The sequence below is a fragment of the Urocitellus parryii genome, chromosome 5, assembly GCF_045843805.1.
Source record: "Urocitellus parryii isolate mUroPar1 chromosome 5, mUroPar1.hap1, whole genome shotgun sequence".
Lineage (NCBI taxonomy): Eukaryota > Metazoa > Chordata > Mammalia > Rodentia > Sciuridae > Urocitellus > Urocitellus parryii.
In genome coordinates, this window is record NC_135535.1 from 129,616,961 (window position 1) to 129,634,576 (window position 17,616).

At 38.8% G+C, this 17,616-nt stretch overlaps 1 protein-coding gene across 2 annotated transcripts in view; it reads left to right on the forward strand.

The window, feature by feature from the left end:
• The window catches only part of Wdfy4 (WDFY family member 4), a 253,096-nt gene that overhangs the window by 34,832 nt on the left and 200,648 nt on the right, over positions 1 to 17,616 (forward strand). For both annotated transcript variants that reach the window (XM_077798738.1, XM_077798739.1), the window contains exons 11-12: positions 2,718 to 3,295; positions 9,501 to 9,594. In XM_077798738.1, coding sequence (XP_077654864.1) covers positions 2,718 to 3,295; positions 9,501 to 9,594 — 672 coding nt within the window. The remainder of the gene's footprint in view (positions 1 to 2,717; positions 3,296 to 9,500; positions 9,595 to 17,616) is intronic.

The following is a 17,616-nucleotide window of genomic DNA, read 5'->3' on the forward strand; positions in this document are numbered from 1 at the left end:
AGTCTGTTTAGAATCGTATAGCTTTAAATTTACCAATGTCTTTGTGATTGATTTATTTTTGGTGGCCTGTGTCCTGTGACCAGGCACAAGCTCAGTTTCAAACAAAGTATATAGTTTCAAACACTGTGTATAGTTCAGCAGTGTTCCTTCCACCATGTAAGTCATCATTTGGAAGGAAAGTGACCAAACCTTCACGAGCTTCAACATTATAGTGAGTTTCCTGCTCAGCTGAAGAAATAATTCTATGTTAGGAGAGAGTTGTGCATGTGTGGCAGGTACAGATATGGTGTCTGCCTTGGCCTCTCACAGCCCCAGGCTCCTCAGGGTGAGGAGTGTGGGGTGGAAGAAAGTGGCTGTGGTGACTGTCTACACACAGAAAGGCCTTGCTCAGTGCTAGCCATGGGCTTTTACATTTTCTGAGCATCACCGTTTCTGAAAGAACTTTGCTCTAGCAATCTTAATTTTTGTCTTTAAGGGCATGTCTACAAATGCCAATCTTTCCTGGATTTTGAGCCAAATTCACAATGTGAGGGCATATTCTCACCACAAGGAGAAAGCACTGTCATTGCCACATCCTTCATATTTTATTTTTGCCTCCATCTTTCTGGCAGTATGGAAGGTCCATTTACCTGAAGTCTATCCCATGACTCTGATTTGAATCTCCTTTGGTGGGTGGCTCTGATGCTAACTCTTTTTTTCAAATTCCAAAATGGCAACTGATTTCCCCATACTGGTCCTTCTTTGCTGTGGTGGATTATCATTGATCTAACCACCATATGACAGATGTTTTCTCTAACTGGGAAATGATCTATCATCCCATATTGGTAAAGGTAAATATTTCTTTCTCATTTTATATTACTTATCCATTTTGAACAAAACTGTGGAATTTGGCCTTCCATAGATTTTCCTAGTTACTATAATATTCATTTTGTTTTTTGATTTCTTGAAATGTCATAGATTGGGTAGTCGAAGTATATTAAGTGGATCTTGACCACTTTTTGAGAGTCTTTGAGAGAAACTTTTTTTGAGAGTCTTTGAGAGAATTCTCATCTGTGTGCATCAACATGATCCAGGCTCATGTTGTTTTAGCTCACACATGGGATTGACTACCCAAAAAGCTACTTGGTATTCTTGTAATGAAATATCACTTTAAACAACAAAATTTGAGTGACGGGAGCACCCATTATATTGTTACAGGGAGAAACTCCTGTTAGGTTAGGGTACCAGCATTTTAGAGATGCAGCTGGAAAGTTACCTTTCCCATCAAAAGTGCATAGTTTCATCTTTAATCATTACTTATAACTTTACTAAGTTTCTATTTGACCTTCTATGTAGGAGAATTTTATGACTGTTTTCTCCTTTTTTTCCCTGAGCTTCCCGTTTCTTCTTTGCCTGCTGACTTCCATGTGTCAAGCTAACACATGCACTGAAGTCACAGTGTCACCTTCCCCAAATTTGGAGTTTCTCGTTTTTTTCTCTTTGAGCCTTATCTCAAGCATCCTGGATTGACTCCAGATTGTCCCCTTCCTTGTTTTTAGCAGCATTAAATATTTGAAAGGATAAAATAACTCAAATATCTCTCTATTAAAGGAACCACAAGGACCCTCTACTCTCCAGGAAACATGCCTGAAATGCCCAGGTTTTAGATGGGGCCCTCTACAATTTGTGTGATTAATCAATAAATACCAAACTACAGGCTTTTAGTATTTATCTAAAGTTGTCCACACATTCTTCACTTTAATGTATGAAGTTAGCTCAGAGTGAGCACTGCTTAAAAATAGCCCACCTGGCCACCTGCCTGCCTGCCTTTCAAAAAGGTATATTGAATACCTAGTGTATACCACACACTGGCAGCAATGAATGGTGCATTGGAAATTCTCAGCAAAGATTTGATTTTAGGAAGAAATAAACATTTATCTGACCAGTAGAAGTCTCAGCCATCTGGAGGGTGAGGTATTTTACTGAATATACTTGGAGTACTTTAAATTCTTTCTCCACACATGGTCTATTCTATATGGGGTACCTCTGTATTTTGTTTCATTGAGGGTTTCCCTTCTCTACTTGAAAGCTCATCTTTTCATATCATCTTTTAAGTAGATGATATGAAAAGATGAGCTTTTATATCATCATTTAACAGATGCATCCCTGCTTGCCCAGAGAGGGAGAATAATAAACTGCTTCTTTAGGATTTCATTGTAGCTCCCATGAAAGAGACGGTTGGTTCCCATTCATGCAGGGAGTAGTTATTCAGTTTGCACTGGGTTCCACAGCAGTGAATAAGCCAGATGTGGTTCTCAATCTCATGGTTATCCTGTCTGGGGGAGAGCTGAGACCATTTCTAGCAAATGAAGTAGTGTAAAAGTGGTTTCATTGGGGGAATAAGAGGGAATTGGGGGGGCCTAGGATAAGTGTGAACTAGGGATCAGAGACAGCTTTTTGGGTGGAGATGCATATAAGCCAGAGAGTTAGATAAACCCTATCAGCCCAGGTTTCAAGGGGAGCTCTTTGAAAAAAGGCACTTATGGGAAACTTAAATCTAAGAATAAGAGGAATAAGAGAGATATCTCAGTATTTGAGAACATCCTTCATATGGCTTCTATGACTTCTGATGTTTGGCATCAGGACAGAGTGCATGGGATGCTTTGGAGCAGGTGTGCATGAGCTCAGTGTTAACTGCCTCTTGAAGTTCACTCATTTTTATCTCTTTGCTGTTTTAGTCTCTTCTTCGGATCCTAGAGACCCCCAAAGGACGGGCTGCATTCAGAGTCTCCAGTGGGTTCAACGGGCTGCTGTCCCTGCTGTCTGATCTGGAGGGGTCTCTCCATGAGCCCCCGCTGCAGGCATGGGGGACTGTGACCCCCAGCCAGACACTGGAACTGGTGCTGCATACCCTCTGTGCTGTGTCTGCAGCACTGCACCTGGACCCTGTCAACAGTGACTTCTTCAGGAGGAATGGGCTTTTTGAGAAGCTGGCTGAGGACCTCTACTTGCTGGGCTGTTTTGGGGTCTTGGTCGAAGAAGGACCCTCTCGACACTCTTGGTCTGATACCAAGGCCAGGCCGTTTGCTGATTTCCTGAGTGCTGCCTTTTCCTCCCGCTGCCCACTCCCACCCAGGATTCAGAGATGCCTCCAGATCCTCAGTTTTTTGGACAGCATGGCCAGTGGTACCCTCCACCTGCGCAGGGACTTGAAGGACTCCCTGAGGGCTGGGCAAGAGTCAGTTGTGGATGTTCAGAAGGGAAACGCCATTAGCAACCTCCAAGGCAACTTCAAGTGGCTGGACCCAGAGGAGAGGTAGAACTTCAGTGCCTTTTGCCATGGAGTCATGAAAGTATCTCTGTCCCCCATTTGTTTCTCACTCAAACATCATGCGCAGGTGTAGTAGGTAGGAAGTCAGATAGAGTTGGGTGGGTGAGAATGTCATGTGACTTTTCTTTAAATCAAATTAGCTCTGACTCCAAGTTTCCCTATCCTTGAAGCTGGTATAAAATTTCGATCTAAGTCAGTTCAGGGTTGGAGGAGACTTGATTCATGTGAGAACCAGCAAGGCTTATGGGATGCCTGGAAGCCAAGGGCAGAACTCAGTGGAGACCTTCTCCTTTGGGATTTTTGTTCCTGGGGGTGTGGTGTTTAGGTCAGATCTCCCTGGGTTTGCCCGGCAGCCTGTGCCTTCTGAGGTCCTGTCTCCTCTCCAGAGCACTGCCAGGGGCTGAGGTGAAGTCCTTCAACTGGCAGGACATATACTGCATTGTGCATCCCAATCACAGAACTCAGCCTGTTCTTTCTGGCTGCTTCCACTCCCCCTAACAAATATAATTGCTCTTCTTACTTCCACAAGCCAGATCCTTCAACCAGCTCAAACTGGCAAAAAAGCTTTTCCTTTAAATCTGTAAAACAGAATTCCACTAAAGAAAGGGAACCTGGCCCAGAACAATGGAGCCATCCATCTAAGACCTCTGAAACTGTGATCCCCAAATAAATTTTTCCTCCTGTAATTGTTCTTATCACATTTTTTGGTTATAGCAATTAAAAAGCTGACTATAACATGGGTCATACCTTTTACATTATATCTAAAATCTCTTTGCCTAACCAAAGGTCATGAAGATTTTTTCATTTTTTCACATATTTCTAAAAGATTTTTAGGTCTATATCCATTTGAATTACTTTTTGCATAGGGTGTAAGGTTAGATAGAGATTCATTTTTGGTATATATGGATGTCTGATTTTTCCAAATTCCTTTGTTTAAAATATTATTATGCTCTTTTCACTGAGTTGTCTTTGTATCTTTGAAAAAAGTCAATTGGTCATATTTATGTAGTTCTTTTCTGGACTCTATTCCATTGATCTGTGTGTCCAGCCCTTCATCAATACCGTCTTGGTTAGTGTAGCTGTATAATAAATCATCAAATTAACAAATGTGAGTCCTCAAAGTTTATTCTTCCTTTTCAAATTGCTTTGAATTTTATGTCCTTTGCTTTTGGCTGCTCTGGAACCACATAAATGTTAATGATCAACTTGCTTCTATCTACAAAAATTCTGCTGAGATTTTTACTGAAATTACATTAAATCTATAGATCAATTTTGGGAGAATTGAAAATGGAACTATATTAAATCTTTCAATACATAAATGTAGTATATTTCTCTGTTTAGGTCTTTTGTTTCTTTCATCAAAGTCTGTAGTATTCAACGTAGAGAGCTCACACTTAAATTAGATTTATATCTGAGTAATCTTTAGTGGGGGACACTAATCTAAATGCTATTTAAAATGTTTTGTTTTCTTCATTTTTCATTTCTTTTATAAAGAAATATGATTAATTTTATATATCAACTAAACTTTATACGTATCCTGAGATTCTGCTAAATTCAATCATTAGTTCTACAAATTCATTTAGTTTTTTAAAAACCAGATTCTTTGGGATTTTCTATGAATAATCACAGTATCTGTGAGTAGTAGTGGTTTTATCTCTTCTTTCCAAACTGTATGTTTCAGCATTTTGTTGACTAAGAATGGAGAAAGTGAACATCTTTGACTAAATCTTAGGGAGAAAATCCTCAGTCTTTTGCCATCAAATATAATAATAACTGTTTTTTTTAAGTAAATGCCCATTGTCAGCTTATGAGCAATACCTTCTAATTGACTGAGAATTTTTGTCATGCACAGATTTTGAATCTTTCAAATGCTTTCTCTATATTAAATAATATGATCATATGATTTTACTTTAATTTATAAATGTGATAGATTACATTGACTGATTTTTGAATACTAAATCTGCCTTACATTTGAGGGATAAGCCAAATTGGCCAGTACTGTCTTATTTATTTTATATATAAATATAATAGATTTTCTAATACTTTTTTGGAGTATTTTTGCACCTATGTTCATTAGGGATATTAGAATGTAATTTTCTTGTACTATCTTTTTCTGCTTTTGAAATCTGAGTAATTCTAATCTCATAAAATGAATTAGGAAATATTCCTTTCTCTTATAGTTTTTAAAATAAATTGCATAGAATTGGGGTTTTTTCTCTTTAAACTGTATGATAAAATTCACTAGTGAAAATATGCTAGGCCTAGAGTTTTCTTTGTGGAAAGGTTTTAAACTATGGATTCAGTTTATGTAATAGTTATAAATTATTCAAGTCATTTATTCTTTCTTGCTTTAGATTTGGTAGTTTGTGGCTTTGAAAGAGTTGATCCATTTCATCTAACTTGTAAAATTTATGTGCATAGTGATTTACAATATTCTTATTTTCCTTTTAACATGTGTGGGGTCTATACAGTATTCTTTCTTTCACTCTGATATTGATTTTTGGTGTCTTCTCTCTTTTTCTCTTTAGCTCAGCTAGTGATTCCCCAACTTTCAAAATGTTTTCAAAGAACCAGGTTATCTTCAGTTATTTTCTGTATTGTTTTTCATTTTCTAATTTTATTGATTTTTGCTCTTTATTTTTGCATTTCTTCTACTTGCATTTTTTTTTCTTTTAAAAAATAGTGTGTGAAGATGGAAGCTTCATTTTTTAAATTTGGGACTTTTTTCTTTTGTAATGTTTGCATTTTATCCTGTGAATTTTAGCAACATCCCACAAATAATTCAATGTATACTCTTTTTTGTTTAAGCTCAACATATTTTAAAATTCTTCTTGAAACTTTTTATTTGACCCAAATTTTATTTGGAAATATGTTGTTTAATTTCAAGCACTTGAAAATTTTAAAGATGTCTTTCTATTATTTGTTTTTAACTCAATTCTGTGTGGTCTGAGAACATGCTTTGTGGATTTTATTTATTTGAAGTAGTCTGACATTTTTTTAATGCCTCAGCATATAGCATGTTTAACAAATGTATATTCTGCAATTGTTCAGTGGCATATCTGTAAACATCAATTACGTCACTTGGTTGATAACATCGTTCAGGCCTATAAATTTATTGATTTTCTCTTTGCCTTTTCTATCAATTATTGAGAAGAATGTTAAGATATCCAACTATAATTGGGTATTTGCCATCATGCTTTCAGTCATATAAGTTTTTCTTTGTGAATTTTGACTCTGTTGTGAAGTACCTGCCCATTTTGAATGGCTATGAATCTTTTAATCATTATGTGATATGAGTTGTTTATTGATGCTAGTTTTCCTCAATCTGAAACTTCTTTCTCTGATCTTAATAGAATTATACCAGCTTTTATTTATTTAATTATTTATTTTTTGCAGAGCTGGCAATGTAACCCAGGATCTCATATATGCTAGGGAAATGATCTACAACTGAGCTACATCCCTTGTCCTTTATTTATTTTTTGATTCGTGTTAGCCTGGTAGCAAATTTTCTATCCTTTTACTTTTTTACTTTTAATCTACCTATATCATTATATATATATATATATATATATATATATATATATATATGTATCCATATACATATCCATATACATTAATATATATATATGTGTATATATATATATATATATATATATATATACACACACACACACACACACATATACACATATACATATATGTATTGGGGAGGTTACCAGGGATTGAACTCAAGGACACTCAAATACTGAGCCACATCCGCAGCCCTACTTTGTGTTTTATTTAGAGAAAAGCTCTCATTGAGTTGTTTAGTGCCTCACCATTGCTGAGGCTGGCTTTGAACCGGTGATCCTCCTGTCTTGGCCTCTTGCAGATGGGATTATAGGCATGCGCCATCAAGACTGGCTATATCATTATATCTAATAATGGCCTATACTTTGATCTTTATTTTTCATATTATGACAATATCTATTGATTATTTAATATAATCATTTATGTGTTTTATTTTGGGCCTACCATTTTTGTTTTCTCTCCCCTGCCTGTTTTGTTCTTCTATTTTTCTTTTCTCTTGGTTCTTTTTTTTTTTGTGTGTGTGTGTGTGTGCATAGTTTGAATATATTCTGTATTTCCATTTGAATTCATGGACATTGATTTTTTTTTACTAATCTTTCTTTGTCTAGTGTTTTTAGTGTTTGCAATAGGGATTAGAATATACACATTTTGGAAAGTCTAATTCAGGTGGATCATAGAAGGCTTACCACTATGCCATTCTTTTTATCCTTATCTAACATGAGCATTACATTTAATGTGTTACATTGAATACAATGTTTCTTTCAACAATTATATTTAATATGAAAAGAAAAAAGCAGTGTGTTATACTTACCCAAATATTTACCATTTCTGTTGCCGTTGCTCTTTTTTAATTTCTGGAGTACCAAGTTTCCATCTGTTATTATTTTCATACTACCATCTAAAGAACATTTAAAAATAGTTTTAGAGTGAGTCTGATGGCAAGAAATTCCCTTTGTTTTCCTACACCTGGGCATGTATTTATTTTGCCTTCATTCCTGAAGAGTATTTTTGCTGGGTATAGAATTAGTTCTGTGTGTTTTTTTTTTTTTGCAACATTTAAAAAACGTTGCTTCCCTGCCTTGCGTTTTCTCATGAGAAAAGTATACCATCATTCAAGTTGTTGTTCCCCTGTATGTGTTCCCCTGTGTGTTTTCCTCTGGTTGCTTTCAATTTTTTTTTCATCTTTTCAGGGCTCATCAATTTGACGGTGATATGCCTGAACATGAATTTCTTTGTTTATTTTTCTTGGTTTTTACTAAGTTTCTTGAATCTTTAAGGTTTTGTGTTTTACCACATGTGAAGAAAGAATGGGTAAAAACTTCTCAAACTTTTTTTTTCTTTTATATCAAACTCTTTCTTCTCTCCTTTGAGAATTCAATGACAGGAAAGTTGGATAGTTTGGTAGTGTGACTCATTACCTTGAAACTCTTCATGTTTTAAAAAAATCTTCTTCTTTGTAGTACAGTTTGAAAATGTGGATTCATCTATCTTCAAGTTCATGGAATTTCCTTTCTCATTTTATTCTCTACTGTCATTTCAGTGAGTTTTATAAAACTTCAGTCACTGTATTCTTCAATTTTTAAATTTATGTTTTATTCCTTTTTATTATTTGTTTCTTTGTTGGCTTTCTGTCTTTTCATTTGTTTCAAAAGGGTTAATTGCTACTTCTCGGACTTTGGTTAATAATAACTGTTTTAAAGATTTTCTCTGAAAATTTCAATGCCTGTGTCATCTCAACATTGACATCTGTTGATTGCCTATTTTCATAAGAGATACTTAGATTTCCCTAGTTCATTTTATGTTGACCAATTTCAGGTTGATTATTTTGAATGTTACAAACTCTAGCTACTGCTGGCATTTTATGATGAATGTTGATTATTTTGTTTTAGAGGCAATAAACCTATTAGGTTGATTTCTACCCACCTTCTGTGGATCACAGTTCCAGTGTCAGATCAGTTTTCAAGGACTTTGCAAGGTGATTTGTACTTCTCAGTTGCCTTGTGCAATAGCCAGCCTTGAGCGGTGGTTTATCTCTAGTTATGGTGAGCTTCCAAAACTTGAGTATAGAGGTGAATGTACAACTGAGAGGTCATGCTTTCTTCATTACCCTCTACTTCATTCTCCATTTATTTTTCAGTGTAGTCACAGACATAGCTCATGAGTTCTATCAGGATTTTAATTGCTTTCAGGGATAGGGCATATCAAACTGTGCTTGCACCATTATGAAGGAATCCAGGAGCCCATGTGTGTATGTGCATGTTTGCTTGTGTGTGTGTGTGTGTGTGTGTGTGTGTGTGTGTGTATGAGTGTGTGTGTGTTTAATATAAAGTGAGAGCTTCTCAATTTCCCACATACTTGGAGAGGAATGAAGAAGGCCAGGAATCAACTTCCATTGAGCGTGAAACCCTGTGCCAGGCACTGTGGCTTAGTGTATAAGGGCATCATATTATTAGGAAGAATTTACCTCAGATGGATCATTCAAGGTCATTTAGGAAATTAAGTGGTAAATTGAGAATGTGGGTCGTGGTCTGGCTCAGAAAGAAAGATCCCTAATATTCTGTAAAATGGAGAAGAGATTATGTGCATTCTTATCTGATGTCCTGCTTTCCCCTCTCTGCAGGATGGATGAAGGTGATTCTGTCATCATGCACCCTGGGATGGTGTGCATCATGGTGAAGCTGCTGCCTCGCTTGTACCATGAAGATCACCCACAGGTACCTATTGAAGAACACCAATATTTTGTCTTTGTCACATGGCTGATCTTTTATGCTCCTTCTGGCATGAAACTACTTTTCTTCTTTTTTCCTTCATCCTCAGTACCCTTGATTATCAGAGCCATCTTTCGGTGGTACCTTTTATAGGGAGATATCAGTGTGTATTGGATACCTGACTCATTTGTGCCCAACCTTCCAAGGCCATTCAAAACATCTTGCACCTATTAGCAAAGTGATCGTCTAAACACAATAGGCAAGCAAAATATAACTGAAAATATTCTAACATTTATGAGGCAAGTCTCAGATGCTAAGTATAGCACTGGGCACTGGTGGGACCAGAAGTCCTTTCCTTTCTATGTATTTACCATCCTGTGGACGCTGACTGAGATACCAGCTCTGTGCTCTGTGTGGCACATGTAGGCCTAACTAGAAGGGCATAGGTTGCATCTATGGTGGGGATAAAAGTGGTGATAGTGCAGATGGAATAAATAAATGCACTCACAAATGAGTACACAATTACAAAATAGTGATAATTGATATTCAGAGGGGGAAACCAGGGTGCCGAGAGAGTTACAGAATGGAGGTGGGCCACAGACCTAATGTAATCTAGTTTGAACGAAAGGATGGAGGTCAGGGAAGCCATCTTTCAGATGGTGTAATGTATGTAGAGCTCTGAAAGATGAGCAGCCATTAATTAGGAAGGAAGGAGCTTGCTGCAGGGGGCAGGCATAGAATGGAGAGCTGAAAGTGTGGAAGATAGGGTGGGCAGAGGTAGGCTGCAGCCTTGCCGACAAAGTACAGTTTTATCCCCAGGATAAGAAGAAGCTTTTCTCAGATGAGTGAAGAGTGGCACTATATTAAATATCTCTGTATTAAAAATATGGCCATAGCTGTTTGATGGAGAATGGACTGGGCTGGGAGGAGTGGTGGGGAGGAGCAGAAGCTGTGTCTGTAGTGCAGGTAGTAATGTATGATGGAAGCTGGATCTGGGTGGTGTCTGTAAAAGGGGGTGAAGAAGGGACTCAAGAGACTTAGTCAGAGATTAGATCAGCCTCCAAAATGAATGGAATACGGGCTGTGGGAAGGTGAAGAGTCAAAGGTGACTCAAGTTTCTATCCTGACAGAACTACCAGTCCCATTGCAGAGAGGCGAACCAGCATGTGTGAATGCTGGAACAACAGAACAAAATGGAAGCTGAGGAAAGTACTCTTGATTTAAAAAGTGAATATCTTAAAAGTTCTGGGAAAGAGACTGGAAGAGTTGAGTAGGAAAAAGCACCACTTTGCATTTATTAGCAGCAGATGAAAAGAATTAATGGAGTGGGGGAGTCAGCATTTCCCAGGCACAATGCTAGACCTTTTCATCCTTTGTTTAATCCTCATAGCAGTTTTGTTGAGGACATTCTTGATTCCGTTTTAACCAGTAGGGAAATACAGGTTCAAATAGTTTAAATGACTTTTGAGGATTTCCAGTTTTTGGACCTGACATTAAACCTGACCTACCTCTTGGCAGTTTTTCAGAGGCCTATGTTACCTCTAGGATGCAAAGAGAGGTCTTGCTTCGCTTTTCCCAGTAGTTACATATGAATCAGTATGTTTTGGGAAGAAATGACAACTACTTGTCATTATTAATCAGAGCCTGAAATTGACAGTGGCCTAGTAAGGGTATTGCAAGTCCTCTGAAATTAGTGAGAAAAGTGGAATAGAGGAGGAGAGATCTCAATGTGTAGGGACTAGTACTGTTTTCCACCTAGGAAAATCTGTATTTGGTGCAGGAGTAGAAAAAGGCCTAATCTGATTTCATATCTGTGAGTCCCTTGTTGACTGTACTTCTTGTTCTGGTTTCAGTTCCTCTGCTGGGGTGTGATGATATAGAGGTTATGAAACCAATGAATAGGGATGTACATGAAATGTATTTCACAGGTTTTCTAGAAAAGGAGTGGGCTTCGATAAAAAGTTAACAATAACCATGCCATTATAGTCATGAGACCTTTCAGCATAAGATTAAGATTATAATCCCATAAGATTATATTGCCTAGTGATGTCACAGCCATCTTAGTTTGTATAAGTAAACTGAATGATGTTCACATGGCAATGAAATTAGCTAACAGTGAATTTCTCAAAAATGTATCCTTATTTTTAAGCAACACATGACTGTATTTCTCATGATTCTGTGGATCAGCAGGGATGATTCTCTGTTCCGTGTGGGACTGACTGGGGCTCCATCACTCATAGAGCTGGCATCTCAGAGAGGCTGGCTCACATGGCAAGGGGCTGCTGGATCAGTCATTGACTCAAGCTTTCAGTAGGATCCCACATTTCTTCTATGTAGCTTTCTCTGTGTCCCTCCAAGTGAACTCTCAGCAGGGCATACAGTAGTGTCGTAGTACTCTCAAGGACACAAAAACAAAAATTCTAGGCATTCTGAAGACTTAGACCTGTAAGACTTCCACAGCCTTCTGTTAGTGCGAGCCATAGTCTCAGCTTAGGCTCAATGTAAGGATATGTAAATCTCCCATACTGATGTGAAAGGTGACGTGTATATGGGAGAGGGGGACTTGTTGGGAGTCATCTTTGAGAACTTCTTTGGAGGTTTTAGCAGGGAAGCATAGCTACTCACATGCCTTTGACTGAAAACCGGTCCTCCTCGATTGAGGAAGGTGCCCTCTTTGATGGAGTGCACAGCTTCAGGAGGGACACACATGGAGTGGTAAGGGAGGAAAGGGACACCTGCATAGCCAACTAGATCAGCCAAATCAGTCCTGACATCAGGTTCTTGAGGCTCAGGGACGTTATGTGACTTCTTAAGGTCATGCAGCTGGTGAGGGAAAGATCTGAAACTCAGCTCAGGCCCAAACTGAAAATGTGTTTTGTGAATGAGTTTGCAGCTCTGACAGAATGCAGGGCCATGCATTCTGGGTGTTTTGTCCTTCCAGGTACACTGGCCTTATTGTGAGGATATCTGACTTCCTTGGAGATATATATATATATATATATATATATATATACATATATAAATAGTTTTTTTTGTTATATATATGACAGCAGAATGCATTATAATTCATATTATACATATAGAACACAATTTTTCATATCTCTGGTTGTATACAAAGTACATTCACACCATTTGTGTCTTCATATATGTACTTAGCGTAATGATGTCCATCTCATTCCACCATCTTTTTTTACCTCCATGTGCCCTCCCTTCCCCTCCTAACCCTTTTCCCACCTAGAGTTCATCTAATCCTCTCATATTCTCCCTCCCAACCCCACTATGAATCAACCTCCTTATAGCAGAGAAAACATTCAGCATTTGGTTTTTTGGCCTTGGCTGTATTTTATACAATGCAATGTTGTTGCATTGAGAATGACCAAGCCAGTGGTTTGGATGGTCTTGGTAGTCAAACCAATGGATGCATTATGCAAAAATCCACTACAGTGATGACTGATTAATTGACTGAGTGATGGACAGTGACCTGTCCTGCTGTCTCTTCCATGCATAGAAACTTTGTGGGTAGGCTCAATGTTTTAGTCATTTTTGTGTCACTCTGACCAATATACCTGACCAGATCAACTTAGAGGAGAAGTTTATAGTGGGCTCATGATTCTGGAGGCTCATTGTTCTGAGCCTAGGGTGAGGCGGAGCATCATGGGCAAAGGACTCAGCAGGGATGAAGCAGCTGAACTTATGATGGTAGGAAAGTCATGAGATTTCTTAGGAAGTAGAGAGAGAGAGGAGGGAAGGTTCGGCAGGGCAGATACACCCTTCTAGGAAAGCCCCTAGTGACCAACTCTGACTATGCCCCACCTGTCTATTGTTACCACCCAGTCAGTCCCTTCAAACAAAGATGGACTGATTAGGTTACAATTCTCATAGTCCAGTCATTTTATCTCTGAACATTCCTGCATTAACAGAGGAGCTTTTTGGGGACACCTCATAACCAAACCAGAGCATTGGATCTCAGGTAAACTCCCACTGTGTGGGAAAGACCTCCTGCTCTTTGCACTTCCTATAATGGTAATTGGACAATTTAGGTATGCAAATAAGAATTCCATTTGGTGTGATGCTTCTTCTCTAATCCTGTCACAGTAAGTAATTTAGGAAAAATCTGATTCTTCCCCACTGTCTCTCAAATATGCAAATGAAATGTAGTGGTGCATTTTCTCAGATATTTTCTGCAGATGCCAAATCAGCAGCTATTAAAAGTTGGATAATTATAGTGATTAATTTCTGAAAGGAGAGGACACCTCCTAATAACAAATAGATTAGTAAATCAAATGAGAAATGAGACCACAAAAGAAAATGCTGAAACAAAACTGATTTCCCAGACCCCTGCAGATTTTAGTGCATGAAAAGGAACAAGGAGTCTCAGTAGATGGCAGTATTACTAAAAGGATGGAAAGTGAGTTCCGGCTAAACTCCTGTTGGGTCTGCTGGATGGTTCCTAACATCCTCTACTCTCTACCCTCTTTACATTATTCACATGCTCTTCCTCCTTTTTGGATGAGAAATGGATAGTTTTCCAAGTTGCATATGTCATGTTAGAGACCACTAATTAAATAACCTTATGGTTTTTTGTGTTGTGGTTTTAATAGTGGCCACATTAAATTTGTTCCAGGCACAACCCAGAAGTGATTTTTTTTTCCCCCTTCAAAATTCTAGCACTGAAAGCTGCCCTTGGAAACAGATCATCCAGATGATTTTCTGTTTTTGGCATAATCATTCATATTAAAAATTGGGAGGTAGGAATTTTACGTGCACGAGGAAACAGGAAATCCAGCTCAGTTTTCTTGGAGCTGACTTGGCCCCAGAGAAAAAGAACTAATTGGGAACTAGGGTGAGGCGGAGCATCTTTCTGTGTTCAGCAGCTACAAGAGTGTGGCAGTAAGGATGTGGTGTGGGCTGGAATTGTGACCAGTCTCAAGCACCACTTCACTTCTTACAGGGCTGTGGCTTTCCATCAGTTTTCAGCAGAGATGTTTACTTTTGCACATGACATCCATATCTTAGAGGGCAGGAAGCCAGATCCTGATTAGCAGACGTGGAGCTCTGCCTGTCTTGGAGCAACCAATGGGATGGGTTTGGTGGGATGGATTTGCTTTTGCAAATAATTATGAAACTCCTACTAATACTGGGGATTCAAAGATAAATGTCCCTGGAATTCATAATCTGGGTTTTTGGATGGGTAGTCAGAAGATAGTAGAAGATAGTAAGACAATATCCTGATGAACATAGGAGAAGAAAAACCACAGATATCTTACAGACACTGGAACAAGGCTTTAAAGAAAAGGCATGTCCATCCACATCAGGTCGAGCAACTCATGAGGAGAAGTAATGAAGATCCATGTTTGGGATTTTACTCAGCTAGGATAGACCATGTGGATTGGTAGGCAGTGAGTGGTCTGAAAATGTTGTAGAAGCTGTGCGTGAAGAGCCTTGAATGCTGAGTTGAGAGAGTTGAAGTGTATTTGAGTTACCATCCACCATCTTGGGCACTTTCTGAACACTCACTCTAAGGGGGAATTTCAGGCTCTGAAGACAGCAGAGCATGGCCAAATCTCAGCTGTGCCACTTAACAACCTCCGAGCCATGAGAAGATTATTAAACCACTTGGATCCTTCACTTCCTGTGTGTAGTTTGGGGATGACAATATCATTGCCCTCATGGTATTATTGGAAGGATTACATGAAGCAAAGCTTGAGTGCTTATGATGAGGAGCAGAACATACACAACAGCTTGGGAGCACATGCTACATGGCATAGCTACAGTGATTAGTTGCCAAAAGTTTTATGAGCACTTTATCATTTAATCTTCATAAGAACCTTGCAAAGTGGATGTCAGTATAAAGATGAAGACTTAAAACTTGCAGCAACTGATAGAGTTAACAACATTGCTAAGTGGTTAATATATTTCCTAATGTGAGATCTGGACTTCCTGCCACCTGCCTGGTTGACTTTCCTGTAGGCAGGTGTAGTCATGGGAGGTTATGGGAAAACAACCACCTGGTCAGACTTAGGCATTGAAGAGACCATTGTCTATCTTCAGTCTGCACCTTACATCATTATTGGGTGTGTTCCAGAGACCTAAAGCCTGCTGTAAAGATTCTGTTGCCATGGAAACTTCCTGCACAGCCTGATGGAACAGAAAGGAGATAGAGTATGGGGTTTCACACATCCATCAACTAATTTGTGCCTAAATTTGGAAAAGGGTTCCATTTTCTGGAATAAGACTTTATTTCAAACACATTGAACTAATCATATGGGCTTCAAATAACTAAAATATTGACAGTGCTAATAGCCCTGGATAGCATTGCATAAGGGCAGGCTATTTGAAAAGAGCCATTTCCTTCTGGTGGAGTAGGATTCTTGCTTTGTTATAACACAGTAGACATTCCCAAAGTGTCAATTTTATGTGCTCTTTCCGTCTGAGACCCATACCCCAAATATTGCTATTATTCTTGAGTAGAAATTTTCAGATTCTAGTCAAAATCCACATGACTTCTCAGGGTAGCCTCTTAAATAAAGCAAATAGATGTACTCTTGCATGGAGATGAAGAAGATTGAAATCAAGCTGCAATGGATATGAAATCATGGAGTAGGAATTATAGTTGGAAAAAATGGGCTCTGGCCCAATTATCAGGTGACACTGCTTCTAGTTCTTTTTATTCTCTTTACTTAAATGATTTATATAGTCTTTTCCTTTGCACCTCAAATTCAATGACTCGAATGTGGCTAGATCACACAGATTGCAGAATTGATGTCTTAGGGCCAGAGAACTAATGGAAATGCATAAATGAAGCCAAGTGTGACAATAGGGAGCAGTAAGGCCTGTGGCTAAAGAGAGGAAATTTGCCCTACCTCAAGTTGGTCACATTTAATAAAGGGGAAACAAAACAGAAGCAAAACCCAAACTACACCTAGCAAATTAAGCACTTCTAAAGGCCATCAGTTTATGACACTTATAAGACACTAAATCCCCCTTTTTATAAGGAATTTTGGGTGCATTGTTAAAATCATGAGCTTTAGAGGAAGGCCTAGGTTGGAGATACCAGTTCTTATCCTCATTAGCCATATGACCTTAAGATATTAATATCATCTCTTAAAGTCTCAGTGTCTTCATCTACAAAGCAGGTATGATAACGTTTTCCTGTTGAGAGGAGTAATAGAGTGTATAATTGTAAAGTCCTTAGAAGAGTCTCTGTACTTGGCGTGTGTCCATCAGACAGATGCTGGCTTCACCATACCCCTCCCCCTGCTCTTCTAGTTTGACAGTCTGTGTTCTAGGTGTCTAAAATATGAAATGCAAGTTAATACATTTTAGCTATAATCCAACTGGCAGGTTATTGATAAATTCATAACAGAAAATTGACATTGAACAATATGTCATCTACTTATGAATCAAAGAACTTGGGTCCTTTCTTCTTCTGCCTTTATCAGTGACTTCAGCAAAATTCAGATGACAGCCAGTATAGCACTGCATGGAGGAGTTAGTTACCTACCAGATGACAGAAGGGAAGGGAAGGGTCCCAGCCAGCTTGAGCAATGGATCAGAATTCATAAAGTCAAAATTCAGCAGGGATAATCAGGCCTATCCCAGTGTCTAGAAGCATATTCATAAAGTGTGTAAGGCAGAACACGTGAGAGAGTCTCAGTGCTTTAGGAGTAAGGTCATAATCGTCCTGAGTGGGGTGAGGACATCACATGGTGAAGTGCATTTTATGGAGGTAGCTGAGCCTGGATTAAAGCTGCAGTCCAGCTGTGTGGTCAGGCACTGATTTTGGGTATAGCTATGTCAGCCCAGAGGACGCCCAGGAAGTCAGGACCAGGCTGCAAATAGCCCTGGCAGGAAGGTGGTTCACAGAGGGAGACCTATTGGGGAAACAGTGCTCCTACTTCCAAGCCAGGATTCAGGACCTGGCACGGGTATTGGGGCACTGGTTTGTGTCAGCTCAGACCATTATACTGAATGGGTACAACAGTCAGAGGGTAGCCCTGTGATCCAGGTCATTTGTTAGAGGCTGGC